The sequence below is a fragment of the Glycine soja genome, chromosome 8, assembly GCF_004193775.1.
Source record: "Glycine soja cultivar W05 chromosome 8, ASM419377v2, whole genome shotgun sequence".
NCBI classification, from domain to species: Eukaryota; Viridiplantae; Streptophyta; class Magnoliopsida; order Fabales; family Fabaceae; genus Glycine; species Glycine soja.
In genome coordinates this window covers 15,703,133-15,727,419 of record NC_041009.1, presented here as the reverse complement: position 1 = coordinate 15,727,419, position 24,287 = coordinate 15,703,133, and the positions used below count along the sequence as shown (strand labels likewise).

Here is a 24,287-nt window from a genome sequence, read left to right as displayed (position 1 = left end):
CTAAACAGACCCATGTTATGTTTCATTCTAACAACCCACAGGCAATAAGTAATATACCAGAAACTGAATTTCTTTGGTCTGTGGTAGAGACATATATGGAGACGTTCAATTATTTTCCTTGAATTCCTTGTACTCTAGAATCGTTCCGTTAATAAAGTGTCAATCCCCACAGGGCCCTTCACCCTCTTATCCGCTTCTAGCTAACATGCATTTGACATGTAAATGTTTATCCAAGAAGTTATCCTCCTAAGAAATTATATATTTGTTGATTGACTAGTGTATGATGTATTCAATAATGTACTACTAACATAAGCCTGTATTTTGATATGTACTTACTGATTATGGTAAATTGAGATTTGAGTTTAAGAAACTTAGCTTCAAGCTAAAACTTGTGATGGCAAATACTTGAAGGTTGGATTGTGTCTACATAAATGCAAAGTTACACAAGTTTTCCAACTTTCAATTGCATTCCAAGGTTCCCTTTGCTTCTTCATCTGCAACAGTAAACTCACCCACCTATATAAATGTAATAATACAACAATCAGTTATTGCAAATTGGCACGAAATCCATCATATGTTAAACCAAACTCGATAAATCTCTATCTCTCCCGTTTCTTCCTTATGAATATTTTAACCGTAAGAGCAATCGAGGAAACTCCTAAGCTCCTCCATGGAACAATTGAAGCTACCATCTTCAATGCCACACCTTACTCACCTTTGTTTCCCTTCAATGTAAGCTCCACTATCACACGCACATGCTATGTTAGTCATGTGTATGTCATATTTATATGTGTGTTGTGTGTGCATACAGCTATGCTGAAAATTCTGCAATGCTGTAGTTCCTTAGTGCTTTTGATATTTTTCTTCGATCAGAATTGGAGTTTCACCACAGTAACTTATGTTGATCTTAGTGCAAACTTTTATTATGCAGCTTACCAAGGTAAGACTAAAATTTTGATTGAAGAATATCACCAAAAATACTTAAGGAACTACATCTAAGTTTTGTCCTTTCGTAAACTCATTCCATGCATTAATTTTTCTTTGTTTTTTCAGCGTTTTTCTTGTTTTCAGTGCATATGTGCAAATGGAAATCCTGCTTACGTGACTATAAAGATAGACAGCCAGAAGTTTGCAAAAACCAGCCAAGAAAGCAACCGTGTGTGGAACCAAACTTTTCAGATTCAATGTGCTCATCCAGCTGATTCATGCATCACCATTACCCTTAAAACATCGCGTTCTTCCGTATTGGGAAAATTCCATATTCAGGCTCAGCAGCTATTGAAGAAAGGAGGCTTGATCAACGGCTTCTTCCCTCTCCTCATGGATAATGGAAAACCAAACCCAAAACTTAAGTTGAAGTTCCAGCTATGGTTCAAGCCGGCTGAATTGGAACCGAGTTGGGCAAAGATGTTGAGCAATGACTGGGAATTTCAAGGGCTGAGGGAGGCTACCTTCCCACTAAGGTCAAATTGTCATGTCAAACTTTATCATGATGCTCACCATTCTTCTGCTTTTCAACCTCCATTTGATCTATGTGGAGCTCCAAAAAAGCTATGGGAGGATGTCTATAAAGCCATTGAGGATGCGAAGTACTTAGTTTATATTGCAGGGTGGTCCTTCAATCCCATGATGGTTCTGGTAATTGCAATGTCATTTCTTATTGTCTTTTTAGATAGGAATGGGTCCTCTTGTGCTAAATTTTAACATGACTTTTTAACTTATACCGGCCAACGAAGGTTGGTCCAGTTGTAAGAATAAGACTCATACCATCGTGAATTCCAATTCCACTGCGGAATAAGAACCTCATTGGTGGGTAATTATAAGTACTTCTATAAGAGTTTTTTGAGTTTTGAGGCCTTAATGATTCTTTGACACCTAACTTATCTAAACTTTTTATTCACCCAAAAAAAACTTAGCATGGCCAAATCATGTTTAAATTTTGTGTCTAGCTGATAGGTAAGGCTTATTTAATATTTACGAAGAGAGAGACACAAAATTTGAACATGACATTATGTGCATTAGGATCCACTCCCCTTTCACATTGATATTCATTTTTTTAGAAGCAAATATGCTCCTTGGCAGGTTAGAGATCCTCACACAGAAATCCCACATGCCAGAGGAATTAAGTTAGGTGAACTATTGAAGAAGAAGGCAGAGGAAGGAGTGGCTGTGAGGGTTATGCTTTGGGATGATGAAACATCTTTGCCCTTTGTTAAGAACAAAGGTGAACTGAACAACCAAGACGAAGAAGCTTTTGCTTATTTCAACCACACAAAAGTAATATGCAGAAAGTGTCCCAGGTTACACCATATGTTCCCCACACTCTTTGCTCACCATCAGAAGACTATAACAGTGGACACAAAAGCACCCAAATCTGTCGGCGACAGAGAACTTATGAGCTTTCTGGGTGGATTAGATTTGTGTGATGGAAGATATGACACAGAGCAACATTCATTGTTTCAAACACTCATTAGGGAATCTCATTGTTATGACTTCTACCAAACAAGCATTGAAGGAGCTAGCCTCAACAAAGGAGGACCAAGAGAGCCTTGGCATGATGCTCATGCTTGTGTTACTGGTGAGGCTGCTTGGGATGTGTTAACAAATTTTGAGCAAAGATGGACAAAGCAATGTGATCCTTCTTTTCTAGTCCCTTCTAGCACCTTGGCAAATCTTATGCCTAGGACAAGCTCAAGCACTCTTATGGAGAGGAATTGGAAAGTTCAAGTATACAGGTCAATTGACCATGTCTCAGTTAGTGAGTTGTCTACAAAGTTAAATGTGGAGAGGAGCATCCATGAGGCTTATGTTGAAGCAATTAGGCGTGCCGAAAGGTTTATTTACATCGAAAACCAATATTTCATTGGGGGGTGCCATTGGTGGAAGAAAGATAGGCACAGTGGCTGCACTAATCTAATTCCAATTGAAATTGCGCTCAAGGTGGTAAGTAAGATTAAGGCAAAGGAGAGATTTGCTGTGTACATAGTCATACCAATGTGGCCAGAAGGAGAGCCTGAAAGTGAACCTGTTCAAGATATACTGCATTGGACTAGAGAGACCATGACAATGATGTATAGGTTGATTGGAGAAGCTATACAAGAAAGTGGAGAACCAGCACACCCTAGAGACTACTTGAATTTCTTCTGTCTTGCAAATAGGGAGCAGAAGGGACAAGGGGAGTATCTTCCACTAGATTCTCCCCAACCTGAAACTCAATACTGGAATGCTCAAAAAAATAGGAGATTCATGGTTTATGTTCACTCCAACTTCATGATAGGTATTATTATAGCATTATTCTTCAACTATCATTTTCTTTTTCACTTCTTGGTCTTTTCTTGTTCCTGAAAGAGTCCAATATCTTTTATGAGAGGAATTTTAGATGTGTAGTGACAAGTTTTTTTTGTTTGTATGAGTACAATGATGGCAATGAGATTTGAACCTAATATCTCTTTCAAATTATCCAAACTCCTCACCATTAGGCTGACCCTAGTGGGTTTTACTTTCACAAGGGTTTAATATTGAGTTTAAGTCTACTTTTTGAAGTCATCTACACCATTTTTAGAATATGCTTCTGATATCATTTTTATAATCATGTGCTGGTTAGACTACTTAACTATTTCATATTTTGCATAGTATTTTATTCTATATATAAAAGGATAAACATCTAAGTAATGCAATAGTTTAATTGTGGTAGAAGTTTTATTGATATTGTTGGTTGACAAATTTTATTTCCTTGCACGTACCACTAGTGGACGACCTGTACATATTAATTGGATCAGCTAATGTAAACCAACGATCCATGGACGGGAAGAGGGACACTGAGATAGCCATAGGATGCTACCAGTCTCAAGATGGAGATGATGATACCAACCAAATGAACCTAGATGATATTCAAGCATATAGAATGTCTCTATGGTATGAGCACACTGTTAGTGTTGATGAGTTGTTCTTAGAGCCACAAAGATTGGAATGTGTGGAGAGAATGCGCTCAATAGGAGATGAAATGTGGGAAATCTACAGCAGTGAAGAAATTGTGGACATGGAAGGGGTGCACCTTGTAACTTACCCTGTGAGAGTAACACAAGAAGGGTATGTGAAAAACCTCACTGATGGAGTTCATTTTCCTGATACAAATTCTCTAGTGAAAGGAAAAAGGTCTAAAATATTGCCCCCTATCTTTACCACTTAGATATATGGTTGGTTTAGTTATGACTTATGAGCAAACAAGCACATTAGTGTTCTAATAAATATGTAAATGTAAACTGAAAAAATAAAAAAATAAAAAACCCTGTTTAGCCCTGTACATGGGCCGGTGTCAACCAACTATACTTGTCATAGGTGAATTTGTTTGCAAAATGTACTGTAAATGAGGCATATATCATTAAAATTTTAGTGAGCCAAAATCATAATGTGTTTTAAATTAAATTAATGATAAATACACTCTAATTTATTTTATGGATGTAATTCATTTTAAAAGAGTCTTATTTGGTGTCAACAATTTTTTTTTAATTATTCATGTGTCAACAATGTTTTTTTTTTGGGAAAAAATGTAAATTATATTAAACCCAAAATGATACAATAATAAACGGGGCATACCCCGCAGTTAAAGAAAATCAAAAGTCTCCCTAATACAAGAAGACATATATCAAGATGCTAAAACAAATGCAACAGGTGCGCTTGTCTATACATAAAAAACTTAATCTTGCTAATAACCTCTATGACAGAAAATTGATAATCTTCAAAAATCAACTTGTTCCTAGACAGCCAAATGCAATAGACTGAAATTGCTATAGTCAGACAATGTAATTTTCCTTGAACACCTAATGTGGATCTGCCCCTAATTAAAGAGTCAGTAATGCGCTATAAAGAAGTGAAACGGCTGCGAAAAGGAGCCAAATCATGAATGTGTCAACAATGTTTGATGAATAGATAGAGGATTTAACAAAACCTATTTTGGAGTTGAACTGGAGTGTTTTTCATTTTCCAGTAATTTGAATGTGGTAATGGAATTTGGGATTTATTATTTTCTTGTAATGTTTTCATAATATCTATGATATTACTACATGAAAATATTAATGAAAAATAATTATTTGTCACTCTGTATTTAACAATTAAATTGGTATATATCAAGCATATGTTGCGTAAGAATTTTAAAATTTTATATTCAGCAGTTGACGCTGACTAAGAAAGCATTAACCTTAAACAATCTAATTAATTAGGTACAGATAGTTGTGAAACCGGTTCAATTCGACCGGTCGGACCGCTTTAATTGGAATCTGGTGACTTTACCAGACCGATTTTATTATTGGATCACTCACACAATTAATCTGGAATGATCCGACCAAACTCGGCCAGTTAGGTACCGGATTCTAGTTGGACCGGTTTGATCCAACCAGTTTTTTTTTTTTAAAATAAATTACCTCTAGACGTTGTTTTGATGTTTCTCTATTATTAATTGTTATTTTGAATTTTGGAGTATGGAAGAATTTTTCTTACTCAAATGATGTTAGTTATATACTTATATATAATAGATACATATATAATTTTGAATTTTTAATATATACCGAATCAAACCGGGCCAATTAATAACCCACCAGTTAGACCACTAACCTATTACCTCAATTAGATCAATCACCGGGTGGATTTCTCAAGTATGGGTACGAGATTAACTAATGTATCTTGGATTAATCATTGGCCTTAAAATAAATAATGCGATGCTTATTTGACATTTGTATCCACTAATCTGTGGCCTGTTCTAAAAATAAAAAATGAAAATTTGTGACCTTGTGGGCACCATGCATGTTTTAATTATATTATTTACTTATTTTTGTAAAAATAAATACTTACTCATTGTTTCAAAATTTCAATATCTTTAATTAATACATAGGAAAATTCACAAAAAAGAAAGATAAAAAATTAGAATGATTCTTAGAATAAACAACTGTTTGAACAAAACATAATGACTAGGCCAATCCTACATCACAAATTCCATTTCTATCAAAGAAATCAAAGAAATACTTAATCCATGTGTATAAAAACTAATCACTAATTTCATCATAAAATTAGTCAGGGATGTTCATCGATACGGATCAATTTAACAAACTTGACAATTCAAATCAAATCAATTAAATTTTTGTTCGCATTTTTTTCTAATTTAGAGTCAACCCAAACCAAATCAAATATATATTATTAATTTTTCTTATTTTTTAAATATTGAAGTTGCCTATATTTTTATGTCGTTTTATGTTCATCACACACACGCACACTCATTAAACCTCATCCGCCCGTTGTTACGCCTCCTCACGACAATTGTTAACGTGGTCGATCCTTCTCTGGACTTCCACCCAGTCGACATTGACAATGCAACTTTGACCTTTAAACCTTCTCACAATAAATTTGGCTAATTTGGTGTATGTCACATGATTATCTTTTAATTTTGGAATAAAACTGTTATTTTATAATAAAAAATAAAATAAAATTTTTATTATTTTTTTATCAAATACCAATCATCCAAACCAAACCAACTAGTTCAACATCCCGTTTGGATTGATTCAAATTAGGCAAAAAATATATGATATCCAAATCAAATTCAACTAATTAAAATGAATTGTTTCGAACTTTATTTTCTTCCAAATCCGAACCAACCCGACCAATAAACCCCTAATTTTAGTCATATTGATTCCCAGCCTCATGTGGTGGATCCAAGGCCCCCACCACAAGGGTGCTAAGTTGGCATTCTTATTTTTATATTTGAAATTTTATGATAATAACTAGTACAGCATTTATCATACAAGATAAAATTTATTTTTATTTGATTCAAATTAATAATAAATAAATATTTTTATATTTAAATTATGTTTTCATTTATAATAACTAATATAAATTAAAATGTGATTATTTTATTAATAAATTTAATTTAAAATAGAGATAAAGCATAATAGATTAAAAATAATAAGTAAATAAATTTAATTTAAATTATGTTTTCATTTATAATAACTAATATAAATTAAAATGTGATTATGGTTCCCTAACTTTAATGTCTAGAAGATCTAAATTGTGCAATTGAATCTTGAAGACTATATTCTTGGTTGACTTAAATTTGAAGTGTATGTACAATTATGCTAAACTCCTACATATTTGAGATGTCGTGCATAAGGAGTGAGTACTTACAAAATATACTATAACGCTTAGGTTAATTGTGATTTTACTAGAATCACAGTGTAAGCTTCTTCTTTTTTTTCAGTCGTGAATCTAACTCGTCGCTTCTTCTCAATTTGTGTATTAAAAAGTGAAAATTCTTTGTTCAACGGATTTCCAAACACAACCACAACATACGTTGCTTACATTTATGTTTGTGATGCGTTAGATTTTTTGGTATGAGACTCAAGATCATTCAAAAGTGTAATATGGTAATCTTTCTCCAAAACGTGTTTTATTATTTATACATACGATTGTAAAAATATTTTACCTAATATAATGTCAACTTCGATCAATATTTTAGTCTAGTCCATTAATTATTTTGTCCGAAGTAGCCTATCAAACGAATTAACTAAAAACTAACAAGTCCTGAGTCCGGTCTAAAACAATATATGACTATTTTAATTAATTATATGACTTAAAAAAAACTAGTAGTAGTCCAAAATTACACCTTTTATATTTTTATAAAATAATGTTTTCACTAGGCACATAATTAAGTATTAAATTATAAATGTATTAACATTTTTTAAAATCATGATAATTAAGGTCTTTCGTGTCGAATGGGACTTCCACAAAGTTTGATTCTCTTAATACTAATCCTTGATTTCGAATTTATTCATTCTTAAAATTCATCGTTCTCTTTAAAAGTATATTGTGTGGGGCCGAACTCACGTGCGCTTTTCCAGCATTTGTTGTCTTTGTTTAAACGTATTAACATATAGCATCGGTGCACGCATCTATTTTATAATTGGGAGGATAATCAATAAACTTAAACTTATGTTATGGCATTCTAACTCTGAACGATGAAATGAAATGGAGTTCCAAGATAAGCGTTTATCTCTGGTAATACACTTTTTTGCTAACGTGCGATTTCGATTTTCTGTTACGTTATCGTTAAAATGAATTCATGAATTTATGCTATGATTGATTGGTGTCAGAGATCGAGCTTGACGTTCAGCGAGACGCTGTGCGCAGTGTTCATTCCGTTCATAGGAATAGTCGAAGCTTTGGTTTTCACATTCACTAGTTGCTTCGATTTCCAATCTCCCAGGAATAAGAAGAAACATTCTTCTACCTTCGACGACATTCTCACCCTCGCCGAGGATTCTCCATGTTCGCTTTTTTTTCTCTTACATTTCATTTTTCGCTGTTTTTGTTTATGTTGCTGAGGAAATGTTGATGCAAGTTTTAAGTTGCTGATTTCTGTGTGGCAGTTAGTATTAATGAAATCGAGGCCTTGCGTGAGTTGTTCAAGAAGTTGAGTAGTTCTATCATTGATGATGGCCTCATCCACAAGGTAGCTAGCTTCATGTGAAGATTAAGTTAACTACTTAGATTGGGATTTGGGGATCAATATCTCTTTGATCCTTAGTTTGTGCATTTTTTTTAATTTTAATTTTGAAATCTTAGTTAGGTCTGTTGTTAGTGGTGTTGGAATTGTGGTGAGATTGTGTCCTTTTTAACTCTTGTTTGTTTGTTTGTTTGTCTTGTGAAGGAAGAACTCACATTGGCACTGTTGAAGACCACCACCGGGGAGAATCTTTTCCTTGACAGGGTATATGCAACTTCACCACATTTTTCTGTTTTCTTGATTTCATTCATGACCCTATGATCCAAACAACTGAAACAAGGGACTTTTGTCCAGGACTCAAGATCCCTCCTCTCTCTCTCTCTCTTCCCCTCCAACCAAACAATATGTTCTTGTAAGAAAGGAGATTTTGATTTGCAAGGGAAACTTCTTTCAGGGGACCAAATTAGTTCATACCCTTTGATTTCCTATGGCATTTGGGTAAATCAGAGTGGAAGTATTTTTCTACCTCATAGTCATACTAGCGTGATAATTTCCATCCCTTCCATCCCATGTAACTCGTGAACCAAAACTCCATATTCTATTGCTATATCCAAACTTCCCTACAAAATTTCTTATGCAAGTGATTGTTGCCACACTGAATAAGGTCTGAAATTGTTTTGATAAATTGATTTCTTTTCTAGCTTTGTTTGTCATTTGAATAAAACTCTTTGAAAGATCAAAGGTATATAATTTTTTAATTGATATATTGTAAGATGTATCGTACAGATTGACAACTCGATTTCTGATGTTTAAATATCTAATTTTACATTGTTGACCTTATATGGCATAACCAATGGTATCAGGAGAAGATGTTCTATGCATAGTCTCCCCATTTCCCTTCCCTTTAGAAAACAAAAAAAATAAAAAAATTCATGGTTCCACGCACATATATACTTGTTTTGCTAAAAGATCTGTTATTTGCTGCTGTTTTTCCTTTTTGAATTGTATAATTGAGTTCATTTTATTGTTTACAAAATTTTCTAGGTGTTTGATGTCTTTGATGAAAAAAGAAACGGCGTTATAGAATTTGAGGAGTTTGTGCATGCTCTCAGTATCTTTCATCCTTGTACTCCTCTGGAAAAGAAAATTGATTGTAAGACTTCAGTAAGAGTTTTGTAATTGTTTTTTTAGATTATATTGATAAAAAAATAATTTTCTTTTATTGGTTTGCTTGTAGTTGCTTTTAGATTGTATGACTTGAGACAGACTGGATATATTGAGAGAGAAGAAGTGAGTATCTTGGCATGTCCAGGTTATGAATATGTTTTTAGCTTAAATATATTTGTCATCATAGAATTATATTGCCCTAGAGTTCCCTTACTGCAATTTATCAATTTGATTTTACATGTTTAACAAAGAAAAGTGGTGTTCGTGGTTTCTGTTTGTCAAGTCTTTGGCAATCTTATGTCCATTAAATAATATGTAAAACTCAAAACAACCATGAGGATGTCTGCCATTTTATATAACGTGTATCCCCCTATTGATTTTAGTTTACCAACAGTTGGAACTGTTTTGTTAACCTGACTTTTTCCAGGTTAGGCAAATGGTTGTTGCCATTCTGTCAGAATGTGGCATGGATCTGGATGATGAAATCCTTGATACCATTATTGATAAGGTAATTGTTTGCAGGAGCATTTTTTCTCTCCATGTTGATATTATTTTGGATCCTTTTAGTAACTTTTTCTTTTAAGAAAAAAAATCAGACATTTCAAGATGCTGATGCTGACAAAGATGATAAAATAAGCAAAGAAGAATGGAAGGCATTTGTCATTCGACACCCGACACTCTTGAAGCACATGACTCTACCTCATCTAAAGTAATTAATTTCCTTACCCTACCTCTTTCACTAATATCTTCTTCCATCATAGTTGATTTCCCCTCATGTCATTATTGTCTATCAATCAGCAAATAGTCTATCAGTTGCACAAAGAAACAAGGAGGGTGCCTTTAGTGTCATGCATATATGTCTGTGTGTGTCTTTATTCAATACTTATAAAAATGTGCCTTCATTTTTACTTTTTTTCCGTTTTCATCTTTTTTCTTTATAAGTTCATCAAAACAGGAAATAAAGTGAAAATAAGGTGGGATTTCTGTTAAAGAAAACATATAAATTGAAAATGTAAACAAAAACGAACCAAATGACACTGGAGGATTTTGGGGAATTGATTCTTTATGATGTCAATGTTTAATCCTTACATTTATTGCAAATTAATACAGAAAAATACATTTTAAACATTTAGGAGGTTTGCATTTCATTGGTTGGGACTGAAATTCATGGTTTTCAATTTCGTTTGGTCACTGGCCAGGGACATTACTACACTGTTTACCAGTTTCATCTTCAACACCGAAGTTGATGATTCTCACTGGCATATTAATGGCAATCATTAACATTGAGGAGTTGAAGCTTGTTGTTCTGTTGCACTCTCCCAATGTTGACTGCATCACACCAACGAGAGAATTCATGGAAGTGAATCAAACCACCAAAGAGTGTTAAAAATTTGATCCGAACCAGTAAAAAGGGCTTAAATTGAATCCAATTACTGTTTGGTTTGATCAGCTTACTGTGCATAGTACAGCTCATTTTGGCCGGTGTACAAAATTTATTGGTATGATCATAAAAGGTTTAACTATTTAGCCTCCATGTCTACACAATTTTAGGCCCCGATCGGGGATGGTTGTAACTTATCAGTTTTCAATTTTGAAATGTTATTTTTAAATCCAAGACCTGTTTGGATAATTTTTTGTGAGTTTATGATTTAGTTTTTAAAACACTTTTTACCATATTTACAAAACAAAAAAAATAGGTTTTAGGTTTAGGATTTGGGAGGTGAGTTTTAAAAAAAGAACCGGTGGCCTCTCTCTCCACGCGACCCTCTCTCTCGCCACCTGCCTCCCGCCGCTGTCTTGATTCACTTTGTTCTTCCCCAAACTCTAACCCAAACGATCTCTTATCTTTTTTCTCCAAATCTGATTCTATTTTTTTCTTCCTTTTTAATTTGGTTTTGGATTTTTTTTTTCTGGGCATAGATTATAGTATTGTTGATGTTCTAGATTCGTTTTTCTTTTGTTTTTTTACTATCTGGAACAACAATTTATGATACCATGATTTGTAAAGGATTCGCTCGCAAGCTTTAGTGAAGATGGTTTTTCATGTTTCCATATTCGATTGCAATGCGGGTATCGTGGCTGTTGGAGAAGAAGAAGAAGAAAAGAGAGAGAAAAATGGTGCCGCTGCCGAGAATCGCTTTCGGTGACGACACAGACGGAGAGACAGTGAAAGATTGGGGAAGAAAATTGGTGTGAACTTATTTTATCTATTTTTAATTTACATTGGTTTCTAAAATTTTAAAACTAAAAATAAAATTGAAACTTAACCTTCAAAATTGAATCTAAATTTAATTTTTAATAACTTTAAAATTAAAAATAGAAAACCACCCGAACGAGCTTAAGTTTTAGTTTCTATAAAAAAAAAATAGTTATAATCTCGACATCAACATAAAAGTTAAATTTTGATCTCTACCTTATTATCATCATCAGTAATGTGTTAACGTGTTAACCTGATAGATATGTTGCTTACGAGTTTAATCTTTAAATAGGTTGACATGTATGTAATAAAAAGACATTAAAAATTTAATACTTTTATAACAATTACAACAACAATAATACCATTATATTATTTGTATTTATATAAATAAGTTGTTAGGTTTAAAGAATTTTTTTTATTGGGAGCCTTTTATAATAGAGTAAAATAATGGACTTTTAAAAAGCCTTGACCTAAGTTATATAATAAAACTGCTTAACCTAACCTAAACTGACTTGCTGACTTCCAATTTTTTTAGCGCATTTCTTATTCCATTGCCCATTTGTTTATGATATGTGGTTTCATGTCTTAAAAAATGATGTGTGGTTTCACAACTATTTAGTATTTATTTTATTCTAATTTTTTTAACAAATTAGTTTTTAATTTTAAACATCGTCATCTTACACTTCCTAATTAAACTTTTCCATCAAAAAAATTTAATTTTTTTTATTTTTAAAATTTCTCTTTTCTTGCTTAATCTAAATTACTTATGTATTCATTTATTTAAATTAATTATGTCTTTTCCAATTATAATTTAAACATTTTTGTTTATATCTATTAAAATAAAACTATTCATATATTATAGGAGATAATTACTAATTATTTTATAAAATTACAAACTGCTTTGTGGTCTTTAGATATACTCCATTAGCTATGGTTACATTGGTGAATTTGAATAATGTAAAAAATAAAAAATAAAAAAAGTGTCTCGATGCACTTTATTGAATAGTTACATTCTTACCTTTTAAAGCCAGTGGCATTGAAATGAATATAAAAGAAGCAGAAGGTTAGGTGTTAAGAAATTGTTGTTTCTATATATTCGAGGGGTAAAAAAAATATTTAAAGACCTTTGTACTTTTGATTTTATTTTTTTATTTTAATGAGGTATGCATAATATACTGGATTTAGGCTTTTAACCACCTAAAAATACAAAATGAAAAGCCTAAGACTGGCTAATGATGGTTAACTCTTCGCATCACATAAAAGTCTTGGATTTAATTCTTAAAAATGGTTTTATACTGATAGAATATTATACGTTTTTTGTAATTTATATCTTTGCTGTCTAACGGATCTTATCTAGATCATCAAAGATGGTATAAAAGAACTAGCCCATTAAAGTCATTAAAGTAAGGTGTTTCATTTCATAAATCTCTTTACAGATATTTGCTTCGATGGTAAATTTGGAATATTTTTTTGAAAAAGAAATAGAAAAATAAGATAAACATTGACGTATCCAAGTATAATTTGTGTGCTAATCTTATTTGTTATTGTGCTCTTCTTGCATGGGTACACTTTACCTACCATCCTTTCTCAAATTTTCTATAGCTTCTCAAATTTCTTCTTAAGCAAAAAATACTCATGTTTTCTCCATCCTTTCAAAAACAAAAAAAGAAACTCATGTCTTCTCCAATATTTCATGTTCTTCAATAAATTGTATAACAGTATTATTATATTAATATCACTTATTTAATCAAGAGGTATTGAAACCAAAACATCTAATAAATGAAACATTAAAGCAAGGGAAGTAAGAAATATAACAGAAGGTAATGATAGATGACATGTTTTCATAAATCATAACAAAAAGAATGTTCATTATCAATACTCCACAATTCGATCGTGCTTCAGGTTTATATATTATAAACAAAACCGATTTGGAGTTCATGGAAAAGCAAGAGTCTTAGATCGATAAATGATTTTAGTGCCTTTTTTTTTTCTGGTTCAGTTGCTTCGCATCATTGATCAAACTAAAGAGAGTGGTGGATCTTGTGTACACTACTCACTTTCATTTCCCTCTTTAATCATCCCTATCTTAAGTATGAATAGATTTATATATTTAAAAGGGATCTTCAGCAAGTTGTCCTAAGAATAACATTAATTTATGGGACCCTTAAACTCAAACGATAATCGTCCATGCCCAATTATTCTCCTTATTGAATCCTTGCCTCCTTTCCCTCCTCTTCTTCCAAAGAAAGGAGAAGAAAGAGAAAGAACAAAAAAGTAGGGAAGAGAAGAAAAAAAATAAACAAAAAGAACTCTGATTAAAAAAACAAGATAAAAGTGCTCTCCCTTACAATCAACCTTTATTTTCCTACCACACTAAGTAAAATGGAAAGAAGAATTGGTGAAAAGTAAATACTACCTAATTTAAGGGTCCCTCGAGATTAAACTTTCCATTGTCTTTATGTGGAAAGACTAATGCAAGGGGGCATACAAAAGGCTTATGAAGTTCACCACACGTGTGTCCACATTAGCCAAACCTTTCTGGTCCCCCACACCCACCTTGTTCTCTTCTTCTTTCACATTTTGTATTTTTCATAGAATTGTTGTTCTGTACCCTTAGGTAGAAGTGGCTGCACACTTTTTGGCCAAAGAAGCTTAAGATTCCACTCTCCTTACCTTCACAGGCATCCTCTTTTTCATTCTTACTGTAGGGAAGTTCACTATTGCATCTTTTTCAGCATGCCATCTGCATGTAAAACATTAAATTTTAACATGTCTAATTATCATTGCATGGCATTAATTTTTTTTTCCTTAATTAAAATGTTTGAAGCAAACTAAGCTGAGAGATGTTAAGAGTTCAAAAATGTTAGAAAAGAAAGGCATAAAATGCACTATTGGATTGCACATTATGCAGACCTAGCAAAACCTAAATCATTAGGCTGCTTGGCTGACTGATATCACCAAAGACTTTTGTCAACCAACCTAACATGATTTGATTAACATATCTCCTTATTGTAGCATCTTTCATTTTTTTTTGGCCATATTTTATCTTCATAGAAGCAGGTGCAACTAGAAGTCAAAACCTATATAGTCCTATGGAATAATATAAAATAAATTGGTTCTCAACAACAGGAAGTTTTGCTTCAAGCTAGAAAAGAAATAAATAAACAGTACCAAGAGACAGTGGGTGCATGTACTTCTCTAGTGAAAATAAATTCTTTCTGTCTATGTCGGTATAATCGTGTACTTGTTGTGAGATTGTGAATGAACCATTGTCACTAGTCAAACTCGTATCTATTTTATAAGTCATTAAAGCAAGTGTGAAATTACAGCATGATTATGATTAAAATCCTCAAGCCTGGCACTGTACTAACAGTTTAGATACATTCAAGAAGCATCATGGCTTTCCTCACAGTTAGGATCGATTTATAAGAAGTTTGATTAACTCATTAATTATTATTATACGCCAAAGATTAGGATCAAGTGGCTTTTCTTTTCTGAATTCTGATGTAGCATGTAAGGCTTTCTGGCCCCCTAAACTTTACAACTTTGATTCCTCCCTTTGTCGATATGCAAGAAAGACACATTTATGACCCACCAGGATATTTATATGTGAAATATGTAATTTTCAGCTATCAAGTTTAGATTCAAAAGAGCAAATCATGAGTAAAAATGTAAAGTAAAGAAAAAGGTCCATGAAAAGCCATTTGGTCCACGGAGTGACAGAAATTTTCATGTCTGCTATTATGATTTTGCATTTGCTCCTATGTCATAAGGAGAGGTCAAAAATTTGGGCATGATGGCATTTAAATAATTATTCACTATGTTCACTCATTAGAAAAAGAAGTGAAGTGTTGAATGATTACCTGAATTGAGTGACAAAGTGGTGTAGGAAGATGGAAGCTTCCAGCCTGGCCAAGTCAAGGCCAGGGCACAGCCTTTGTCCCCCTCCAAAAGGAGTGAAATTGCAACTGCTCGTATCTTTGTCCTGAAGTTGACCAATCCATCACTTAAGCTAAATAAATTACATACAAACAAAGCATAAAGAAACTAACAGATAACTAGGAAGAGGGGATTTCGCTTACTTGCCACCTCCAAGGATTGAATTGATATGGACATTCATAGTTTTTGTCATCTAGATGAACTGATCTAAAATTTACAAACACACACCACCCTTTTGGTATTAAGTGCCCTTTTATTTCAACATCTTTTAAGGCCTTTCTCATGACTCCAATTATAATATTTCCCATCCTCAAAGTTTCAGTGATGACCTATACAGATAGAGCACATAATAAGTTAGCTGAAAACTAAGGATTATTTTTACATGTCTTTGATGAGGAACCAGTAGCTATGGTTGTCTTACTGTTTGAGTAAATGGCAGTGATAAGTAATCGCTCCAACTCAGGGATTCTCCAACCTGATCTTGAATTTTCTTAAGCTTCATATTTTCCTCCTGAGAATCATGAAAAGTAGTTTGCCAAAAGCTAAACAGGAAATTAGTTCGAAGACTTTATTAAGGGCACATGTTTCAATCTCATACGATATGCCACGATCACAGAGATTATTCAAAAACTTTGGTAAGTGGGAGGACAAAATCCATACGTATCTGCCGTGAGTGTGATGTTGGCCACTCTTTTGAGGGCTCATAGTCATATATAGCTAGTGTAGAAAGGACATAACCCTATCATTACTAGCCAATTGTCCCTAAGAAAAATTCTAAAATCTTTGATAACATAGTTGAAAAGAATCATAATGGTAACAACAAAATGATTTTCTACTTTTAGTCTTTAGACTAGGCAACTAGGGGTAGGAGTCCAGTGCTTAACTACTAAATAATAATTGACCAAAACAAATTCAGCAATGCTTCTGATTTGTGGTAAGGTGAATTTCAATGTATCTGCTTAAGAGAAGATTTAGCATACCGTCAATTGTTGCAAAGCAGCAGGACATTCCGATAGATATTTTGTAGCCAGAGTCATAAGAAGTGGCACTGAGTCCTCCCCTGGAATCATCATATCAATAATATTATCTGCTATTAAATCATCCGTTAATTTTTCATTAGCATCACTAAGAAGGACATCCACCACATCTTTTGGAACTTTGCAGAAGCCACTACTTCTCTTAGCTAGGATAATTCTCTTCACTAATTTCACCATTTTCTTTTTTGCCTAAAACCAAAAAGTGAAGTCATTATTGCCAGGCCCATGATCATGACATGACTTGTATGGTAAAAAAAAAGAAAGAAATCAATATCTAATTAATGAAGTTACCTGCAAAGATTGATAGAGTTTAGTTCCTGGTAGTTTTATTGGTAGAGACATGAGGCCTGAGATAAATTCCTGAAAATGTTTCTTTAGAAGTTCCATTTCTTCTCCTGGATCCAAACTAATCAATGCCTTGACTAGTACATGAAAAGCAATCTGGGGACAAAAAAAGAAGTATTTTTGCCTGTTGGTATCTTTGAAAAGAGTAATTATGATTACTACAAAAATGATTATGAACCCCATAAAGATAACTAGGATTTTCACTTTATAATTATATCATCTTGAAACATAAGTAGGAGAGTGCCAGAAAGATAACTCAATCACCAATTATTACTTCAGTAACTCATACATAAACTTAATGAGAAAGTAGTGTGGTCACTTAGTCATACAACTTTGGAGAAGTAGATGTTTTCATATAAACAGCTTAATATATATAACAAGATGACAAGTATAGATTTAAGAGAAGCAGCATCTTTTTTTGTTTTATTTAGTGTCTGATGGAACTATTCTCAAGAAGTCACCGTGAGCTAACTTTGGAGTTAGATTCTGACCTCTACACGTGGGAGAGAGAAAGAGAGGCATAAACACACATGTACAAACACTCACACCCCTTCAGAGTCAGAGAGAAGAAGTGAAGGGAACAGAACTAATAACCTTTTTTGTTTCATCTTGTATGTATATGGGGCAGTCCTCTCTCCAACTTGCCATGGATTCTTTGACATACTTTTGCATATCTCTGGTGATCTGAGCCTTTAGCTGTTGAGACTTGAAGAAAGCTCCAATGAGTCCATGTATTCTCCTCTGAAGGCTTCCATTGATGAGCAAAATAGAAGACTCTCCCATCAACTCAGTAAGAGACTTGGGATAAGAAGGAACAAAAACTTTTGCATCACTTTGAAGTATAAACTTATTCACACTAGCATCAGTTGAAACAATTGTAGGGCTTCCAAATATGTGTGACTTGAACACCTTGCCATACCTACAAGTTGCAACACACCAAATCTTATATTGAAAACAACATAAATTTCAAGATTCAACTTTGTGTACAAAAACCAAGGCATGATATGAGACTTTTGTCAACCCGAATGGCTTTTCTTAGTTAAACACTCACAAAATCACACTTTGAAGTAAAGCTTTGGTATGTGATGGCATGAAAAATCTTGAAAGCTAACTTGTAATGAAGCTGAATTAAAGTGAAATGAAGTGCATGCTTAAATAAGTGGTGCATGGAAAATGATTGCTGATATGAACTTACATGCGGCGTCGCTTGTCCATGAAGCTCTCAGGGCGATCAGAGTAGGCACAAGAAACAAACTCAATGGTTTCACCGATAAAAGGCCATCCAAGAGTGCCTAATGGAAGCTTATTCTTCTTACGTTTTGATTTAAGCATAAGGCTAAGCCTGTTCCTGTAGAGGATCACAGTGCATAAGAGAAACACTGTCACAAACACAATCCAAATGTTGTCCATTATTTTCTCACACACTCTATAATACTTCTTCTAGCTTTGGCTTAAATATGCACAATCATATGGTGGCCACAGCCATAACCACGTTTTTTCTTTATGAAAGATTTCAGTGTGCATGTATGTGTATACGCGTGCAAGAAGAGGAAGAAGGAGAGAGGTTTTGTGAAGTCTTAGCCAACTTTTTTGCCTTAGGAAGAATATAAATATTCATGTATACATTAACAAAAGCATAGTATTGAATTATTTTATTCTCAAGGCATAAAGAATTATAGTGCTACCTTTGTCCTTTAGACTTACCTGGGTCAACAGTTTTGCTATGGGGCTCTAATATCGGGTTGGGAATGTCGGTCTCAGATCATATATAGCTTATTATCTATATCCCAAATTCCAAGATATACACACTATGTAAGATAACATATATATCAATTTTAATCTAAAAAAAAGAATTGCCAAATATAGAAAGAGAATATAAGCCTTTTATTATATGTTGAGATGGTGAAATATTAACTGATATCTAATTTTGTCATCATATATCGGTAAAGTTGTGCCTTAGTGACTTGTTGGTCATGGGTTCGAATCCGGAAACAGCCTCTTTGCATATGCAAGGGTAAGGCTGCGTACAACATCCCTCCCCCATACCTTCACATAGCGAAGAGCCTCTGAGCAATGGGGTACGAAGAAAAAAAAATATTGGTATGAAGTATTCACTAGTTTTATTGATGAATATTCTTCATCGAAAAATTTGACTAGTTAGCCACCTTTAATGGTGTCTCTTTTCTCAACCACATTTTTTTTCATCCACAAGACTTGACCTGAGACTTTATTTATGGGGATTAAATTGAGTACCACTCAACAACTTGTTTATGGTTTTGCTTAGTTTATGATTTTGTTTCACATTATACAATAAAAGAAGTCCCCACAAAAGGGCATGATTAATGCGTCTGTAGCACATTGGATTATGGCGTTCCCCCCCTTCCTTTTTCCTTTGGCAGTAGCAGTTGGATGACCTCGTGCCTTCATGTGAAACTCAATAAGTCCAACCACATTCATCCATCATCATAACCCCTCCTCAAAACTACTCTCTCTCTTCAACATTTTGTTTAATCCGTGGTCTTCTCCAACCTCTCACGTTATCATCATTTCCATCCTTTCTCATATTATATGCTAGAGGCCAGATACCCTTTTCTTTAATTTCTCTTTACTAAATAAAAATACTTATCTTATCCCCGCATTTGTATGACTTTAAAATGTATATTGGGCAGTGATGGCACATTCCTTTAATGGACCAAGCAAGAGTAAGAGTGCCAAAATTGCACGAAAGATGGTGTTTAAAGATAAATAACTTCCTCTCCAAGTTGATTACTTGTTATGCATGCTTACCCAACTTTGATTAAGCTTTTAAAAATCTGACTTTGACTGTAGTCAACAATTCTGTTTTTTGTTTTTATATTACTATCACGATGGCCTAGTTCTAAACTCAATTCATGAGTTAGCTTTTATCATGTCTTAGTTTAAAGGGAAGCAACCTATCAGCTTCAGGCAAACAATTCACCGTTCATACTTCAATATCATTTTGGCAACATAGATTATTCGGCGCTGTTCTGAATTTTATTTAACTATTAAGCAAAATCAGTGAGAACCCCAGAAAGAAATTCATATAGTATATTGTATATTCTCTTGGAGTTTGAGAAGCATGGACCATCAACTACAAGAAAAAGCATTTTTTTTTTCTCAAAAAGATAAATGAAAGGAAAAGGAAAATTAGTAGTTATGAAAACAGATTATTACTACTTCCTCCGTCCTAAAATAATAGTTGTCCTGGGTTATTTTATATTGACAAAAAAAACAATAAATATATGAAAGATAATAATTTTATAAAATTAATCTTATAGCATCATTAACTCATTTTATAAACTTTGTTGCGCATTATAAAGAATATAAGTAAAAAAAATAATTAGTATTACAAAAGCTAAAATAACAATTATTTAGTAGTTGGCTTCGCCATGGAGGTTTGCTTGCATGCATGTTGTGGGAACCCTGCCAGTCTGAACAGTGCCATCCGTGTCCACATCCTTTTGGGGAATTGTGCATGCCTACATTAGGCCCATGTGAATCTCTAGTCACTATTCTCAAACCTCAACATGGTGAATATGCAATTCCAGCACCCCAAAAAAACATGGAAAATATGCATGCTTGACATGGAAATTAAAAAATAACCAATGAGATTAAAGGAAGATGGATGAGTTGATGATAGAGAAAGGTCAAACAGTTCAATGCTTTACTCAAGAAATTATTATTCAGAAAACTTGACACCTTTTTCTATTTATATAGTATAGATTTGAGATTCTAATAAAAATGGTGTCTTCCAACAACTATTTTGAAATAATCTGATCAATGGCTTTCTTATATGCCTAGAACCATGCAGAACCTTTTTTTATGAAAGGAACTAAAGAGTAAATACTTAAATTCAATAAAATTTTATTGCATTTGCACAATTTAAATAGTACCCTCACTCACCTTAGTGCTTTAAATTACCTAAGAAACACTGCTCACCAGCCTCTGCACTAGCCATGTGCTGAGGCTCTAACTCAAATCTGGCTTTATTCACAAAACCATTAAATATATTGAAAATCCAAATGACATCTATAGGTAAAAAAGAACATGGGCATTGTACATCAAGTGCCATCAACAATCTAAAATCCATCAGCAAACCAAGTAAACAGAAAACAAAAGCATTGGATGAATCAATTCATGTACATTTGAATTCAAGAACTTCTTTTTCCCCTGCAGATAAAGATAACATCATTAGACACTTGGGATGGATTTTGACCGAATAAGCTTTTTAAGCAGAGCTTTCTCTTCATCAATTTTTCGCTTCTCCTCTGCGTCTTTTGCTTTGACCTTCCTCTTCTCTTCCAATATCCACTTCAAGAGTTCACGTTGTTGGTTTTCTGGAATTGGCTCTCGATTGATCACGGGATTTGTAATAGATGGTGATGACACAGGAGTCTCAACAACATGAGGGGTAGCATCCTTAGTTGAGACAGGAGTAGCATCTTGTTCCTCCTCACCAGTATCTTTCTTCTTTGTCCCCATAAACAAATAAGCTACAGAGTTCAGACAATCATCAGTCCAATATCTAGCAACAAGAACAACATATGTTTTAAAAATAGAAATTCCTTCAGGCATACTAGAGTTGGGATCAAAAAAACAACACAAGCAAGATCTAACACTGAAAAATGACATGGTAGCAGAGCAGAGTAGTTGCTTGTACAAAATATATTAAATGACACATGTTAAATGTATTCAACAAGTGTGACAATAAATTTACAGTGTATTGTACAGTTATGTAAATCCTTAATTGGCTAAATTATCATTAAACTAGTTACAAGATTCATCAACACCTTTTTCCACTCAAGTTGGCGAGGGAAATGCAAGGTATAGTTTAAACACCTTAATTCTATAAGCTGTCAGAATATGAAGTGTAAAAGGATACCAGTAAAAGTGATAACTACATTTATAAAACTAAATTCCAATTCCATATTACCACAACAGTACTGCAGCTAGTATATAGATTAAAAATAAATAGCAGAAATGAGTATTTTGCACACCTTTGATTTTTAGACCTTTTCCAATCTATCTTATTAACTAAATCATGTATAGGATAAAGTGCTTGCACATCATGTTTCTCACTGAGCTTATATTAGAAACAGCACAATTCAATCAATCATCTTCCATAAAATCAGTGGCAAATATTGTAGGCTTGTTTGAAGTTTGAACACATTATTTTAGTGAAATTTAAAAAGTATAAAGCTGTATATAGGATGATTAATCTATAAATTATGAAATTAAAATGATTATAGCATGCTGCAGTCCAATATACAGTCCCAAAAATGATTAAGGCATCACCTTGATTATTTGTGTTTGTCAAACCTTGATTCAATGCATCAATGTAAAGAAAATATAATAATTGTCAAAGCCACAAACCTTGAGTTCTAAATGCCACCTAAAAGTTAAAATGATAGGAAACTAGCACACTGGTCTTAGAAATGATGCTTCTAACAACCTCAACTATCATATATTAAGAAAATAACAACCAAGCATGCATCGTAGCAATAAAGGCACAAGATAGTCTTTTCTTTGGCCTTTCATAAAAGAACCATCCTCAGACATAAAGTCAAAGCTTTCCATTCTAATCATGTGATTTCTTGTTTTTTTATTTTTATTTATTTTGTTAATCATGGCCAGATCCAATGTTTTTTAACTTATGATCTCACTGGCTCCCCACTCTCATCCTCAGAAGCAGATATTGTACTGCAGAACATGAAGATCATTAAACCAATCCTCTCCAAGAAACCACCGCACACCCTCATGGAGTTATGATCTTCTCAATAACTCCCTCATCACACTCATGAACAAACATCTCAAAGTGAAATACAGCTTAATGATGTAGTATCATCCTACTACTTCCTACCCACCTCAAATATAGCTTAATGTAGGCCAAATCAAATAATACCTAACTCAAGGTATCAATTTAGCCTCCCCAAATGAAATCAAATATTCCAAGGTGTCAATTTACCCATGAAATTTCAAACCCCAAAGAAAAATTACGTTTTCTCTCCCACCCTATGATCAATATTAAGTAATAACCAATGATTAAAACAGAAAAGAATGAATTATGAAGCTATCATTATTCATTCATATTAGGTGAAGGGAATATCCAATCCAAACAAACAAACAAACGATTTTTGGTCATTGGGGTGAAGATAAAGAAGTCACCTCCGACACCGAGATTCACAGCCAAAAGCACAGGCCAAACGAACTTGTAGCGCCGAATAAAGGGTTCCTTTGGCGGCGGTGGCGGAGCAGCCGCGTGTGTATCCATCGCCGCCGGCGAGGAGAACCCGTTCGATTTCTGTTGCCCCCGAAACTGCTTCAGTTGCGCTGTTACAAAAGAGGCAAACTTTGCATCAAAACAAGAGATTTGATTTGATTTTCCACAATTATTTTCAGGCAAAAGAAAGAGAGAGGGAAAAAATGAACCTTTTCCGGGCTTGTTGGTATATAGCTTTGGAGGACCTTCTTCACTCATTCTTTTCTCGTCTCTCACTCACTCTGCACCAACCTTATTCCACCCTTCACCCTTTCAAATTTCAATACTTAACTCTACTGCTACTAGATCACACTGTTTTCCATGCATATGACACGCAACCAATCACCTTTTTCTTTTTTCCACGGTATCTGTCTTGTTATTCGCTGATAAGATGTTTTTTCTAGATTAATTTCTCACAAGATAAAATTTATTTTTTATCGATTGGAACGAAGATAACGTTGTCACGGCATTTACAATATGCTCAAATGTTTTGTTTATCTAATTTATTATTATTTTTATTTTTATTCTTTGTAAAAAATTATTTTAGTTTTCATAAAATATATTTATTTTATGCTTAATTAAGTTTTTTATACTTATAATATAAGTCATTTTCAAATTATTACCTATCATTTATTTTTTTCAACTATTATTTTTCAGGTATCAAAATTTATTTAAATCAATTTAAAAAAAAGTTATTTAACAAATGATAAGGAGAAATTTTATCAAAATAAATAATTAATTTTAGATAGAATGATAAATTTTATTATTTTATTAAAAATAAAAATAAAAATAGTAATTATAAATTTAAATTATGTTTAAAAGTAAATTTTATAA

At 33.3% G+C, this 24,287-nt stretch overlaps 4 protein-coding genes across 7 annotated transcripts; 2 read left to right on the top strand and 2 right to left on the bottom strand.

Annotated features, from left to right (window-relative positions):
• Nucleotides 1–564: 564 nt before the first annotated feature.
• LOC114423871 (phospholipase D alpha 4-like) lies at nt 565–4,455 on the top strand. 3 transcript variants are annotated; one of them, XM_028390777.1, is made up of 5 exons: nt 626–732; nt 812–940; nt 1,054–1,638; nt 2,083–3,277; nt 3,750–4,455. In XM_028390777.1, the coding sequence occupies exons 2-5, from the start codon at nt 899–901 to the stop codon at nt 4,187–4,189; spliced, it is 2,262 nt and encodes a 753-aa protein (XP_028246578.1). In that variant the 5' UTR covers nt 626–732; nt 812–898; the 3' UTR covers nt 4,190–4,455. The 3 variants fall into 3 exon arrangements, with proteins under 3 accessions (XP_028246577.1, XP_028246576.1, XP_028246578.1); XM_028390776.1 differs by lacking the exon at nt 812–940 and having other exon boundaries at nt 565–732; nt 1,072–1,638; XM_028390775.1 differs by lacking the exon at nt 812–940 and having other exon boundaries at nt 565–732.
• Nucleotides 4,456–7,905: 3,450 nt separating this feature from the next.
• LOC114422974 (calcineurin B-like protein 10) lies at nt 7,906–11,285 on the top strand. The gene is made up of 9 exons (XM_028389552.1): nt 7,906–8,040; nt 8,136–8,310; nt 8,412–8,494; nt 8,693–8,752; nt 9,533–9,641; nt 9,726–9,778; nt 10,083–10,163; nt 10,252–10,364; nt 10,855–11,285. Exons 1-9 carry the CDS (start codon nt 8,011–8,013, stop codon nt 10,934–10,936), a joined length of 786 nt encoding a protein of 261 aa, XP_028245353.1. The 5' UTR covers nt 7,906–8,010; the 3' UTR covers nt 10,937–11,285.
• A 2,737-nt stretch (nt 11,286–14,022) lies between these two features.
• On the bottom strand, nt 14,023–18,942 carry LOC114422309 (3-epi-6-deoxocathasterone 23-monooxygenase CYP90D1-like). Of its 2 annotated transcripts, XM_028388602.1 has the most exons (9): nt 18,878–18,942; nt 18,369–18,521; nt 17,768–18,092; nt 17,120–17,269; nt 16,772–17,017; nt 16,213–16,302; nt 15,935–16,120; nt 15,716–15,837; nt 14,023–14,595 (listed from the first exon to the last, which is right to left on the bottom strand). In XM_028388602.1, exons 2-9 carry the CDS (start codon nt 18,503–18,505, stop codon nt 14,505–14,507), a joined length of 1,347 nt encoding a protein of 448 aa, XP_028244403.1. In that variant the 5' UTR covers nt 18,506–18,521; nt 18,878–18,942; the 3' UTR covers nt 14,023–14,504. The 2 variants fall into 2 exon arrangements, with proteins under 2 accessions (XP_028244403.1, XP_028244402.1); XM_028388601.1 differs by lacking the exon at nt 18,878–18,942 and having other exon boundaries at nt 18,369–18,773.
• A 2,096-nt stretch (nt 18,943–21,038) lies between these two features.
• On the bottom strand, nt 21,039–23,806 carry LOC114422308. The gene is made up of 3 exons (XM_028388600.1): nt 23,624–23,806; nt 23,360–23,524; nt 21,039–21,687 (listed from the first exon to the last, which is right to left on the bottom strand). Exons 1-3 carry the CDS (start codon nt 23,670–23,672, stop codon nt 21,386–21,388), a joined length of 516 nt encoding a protein of 171 aa, XP_028244401.1. The 5' UTR covers nt 23,673–23,806; the 3' UTR covers nt 21,039–21,385.
• Nucleotides 23,807–24,287: the final 481 nt, after the last annotated feature.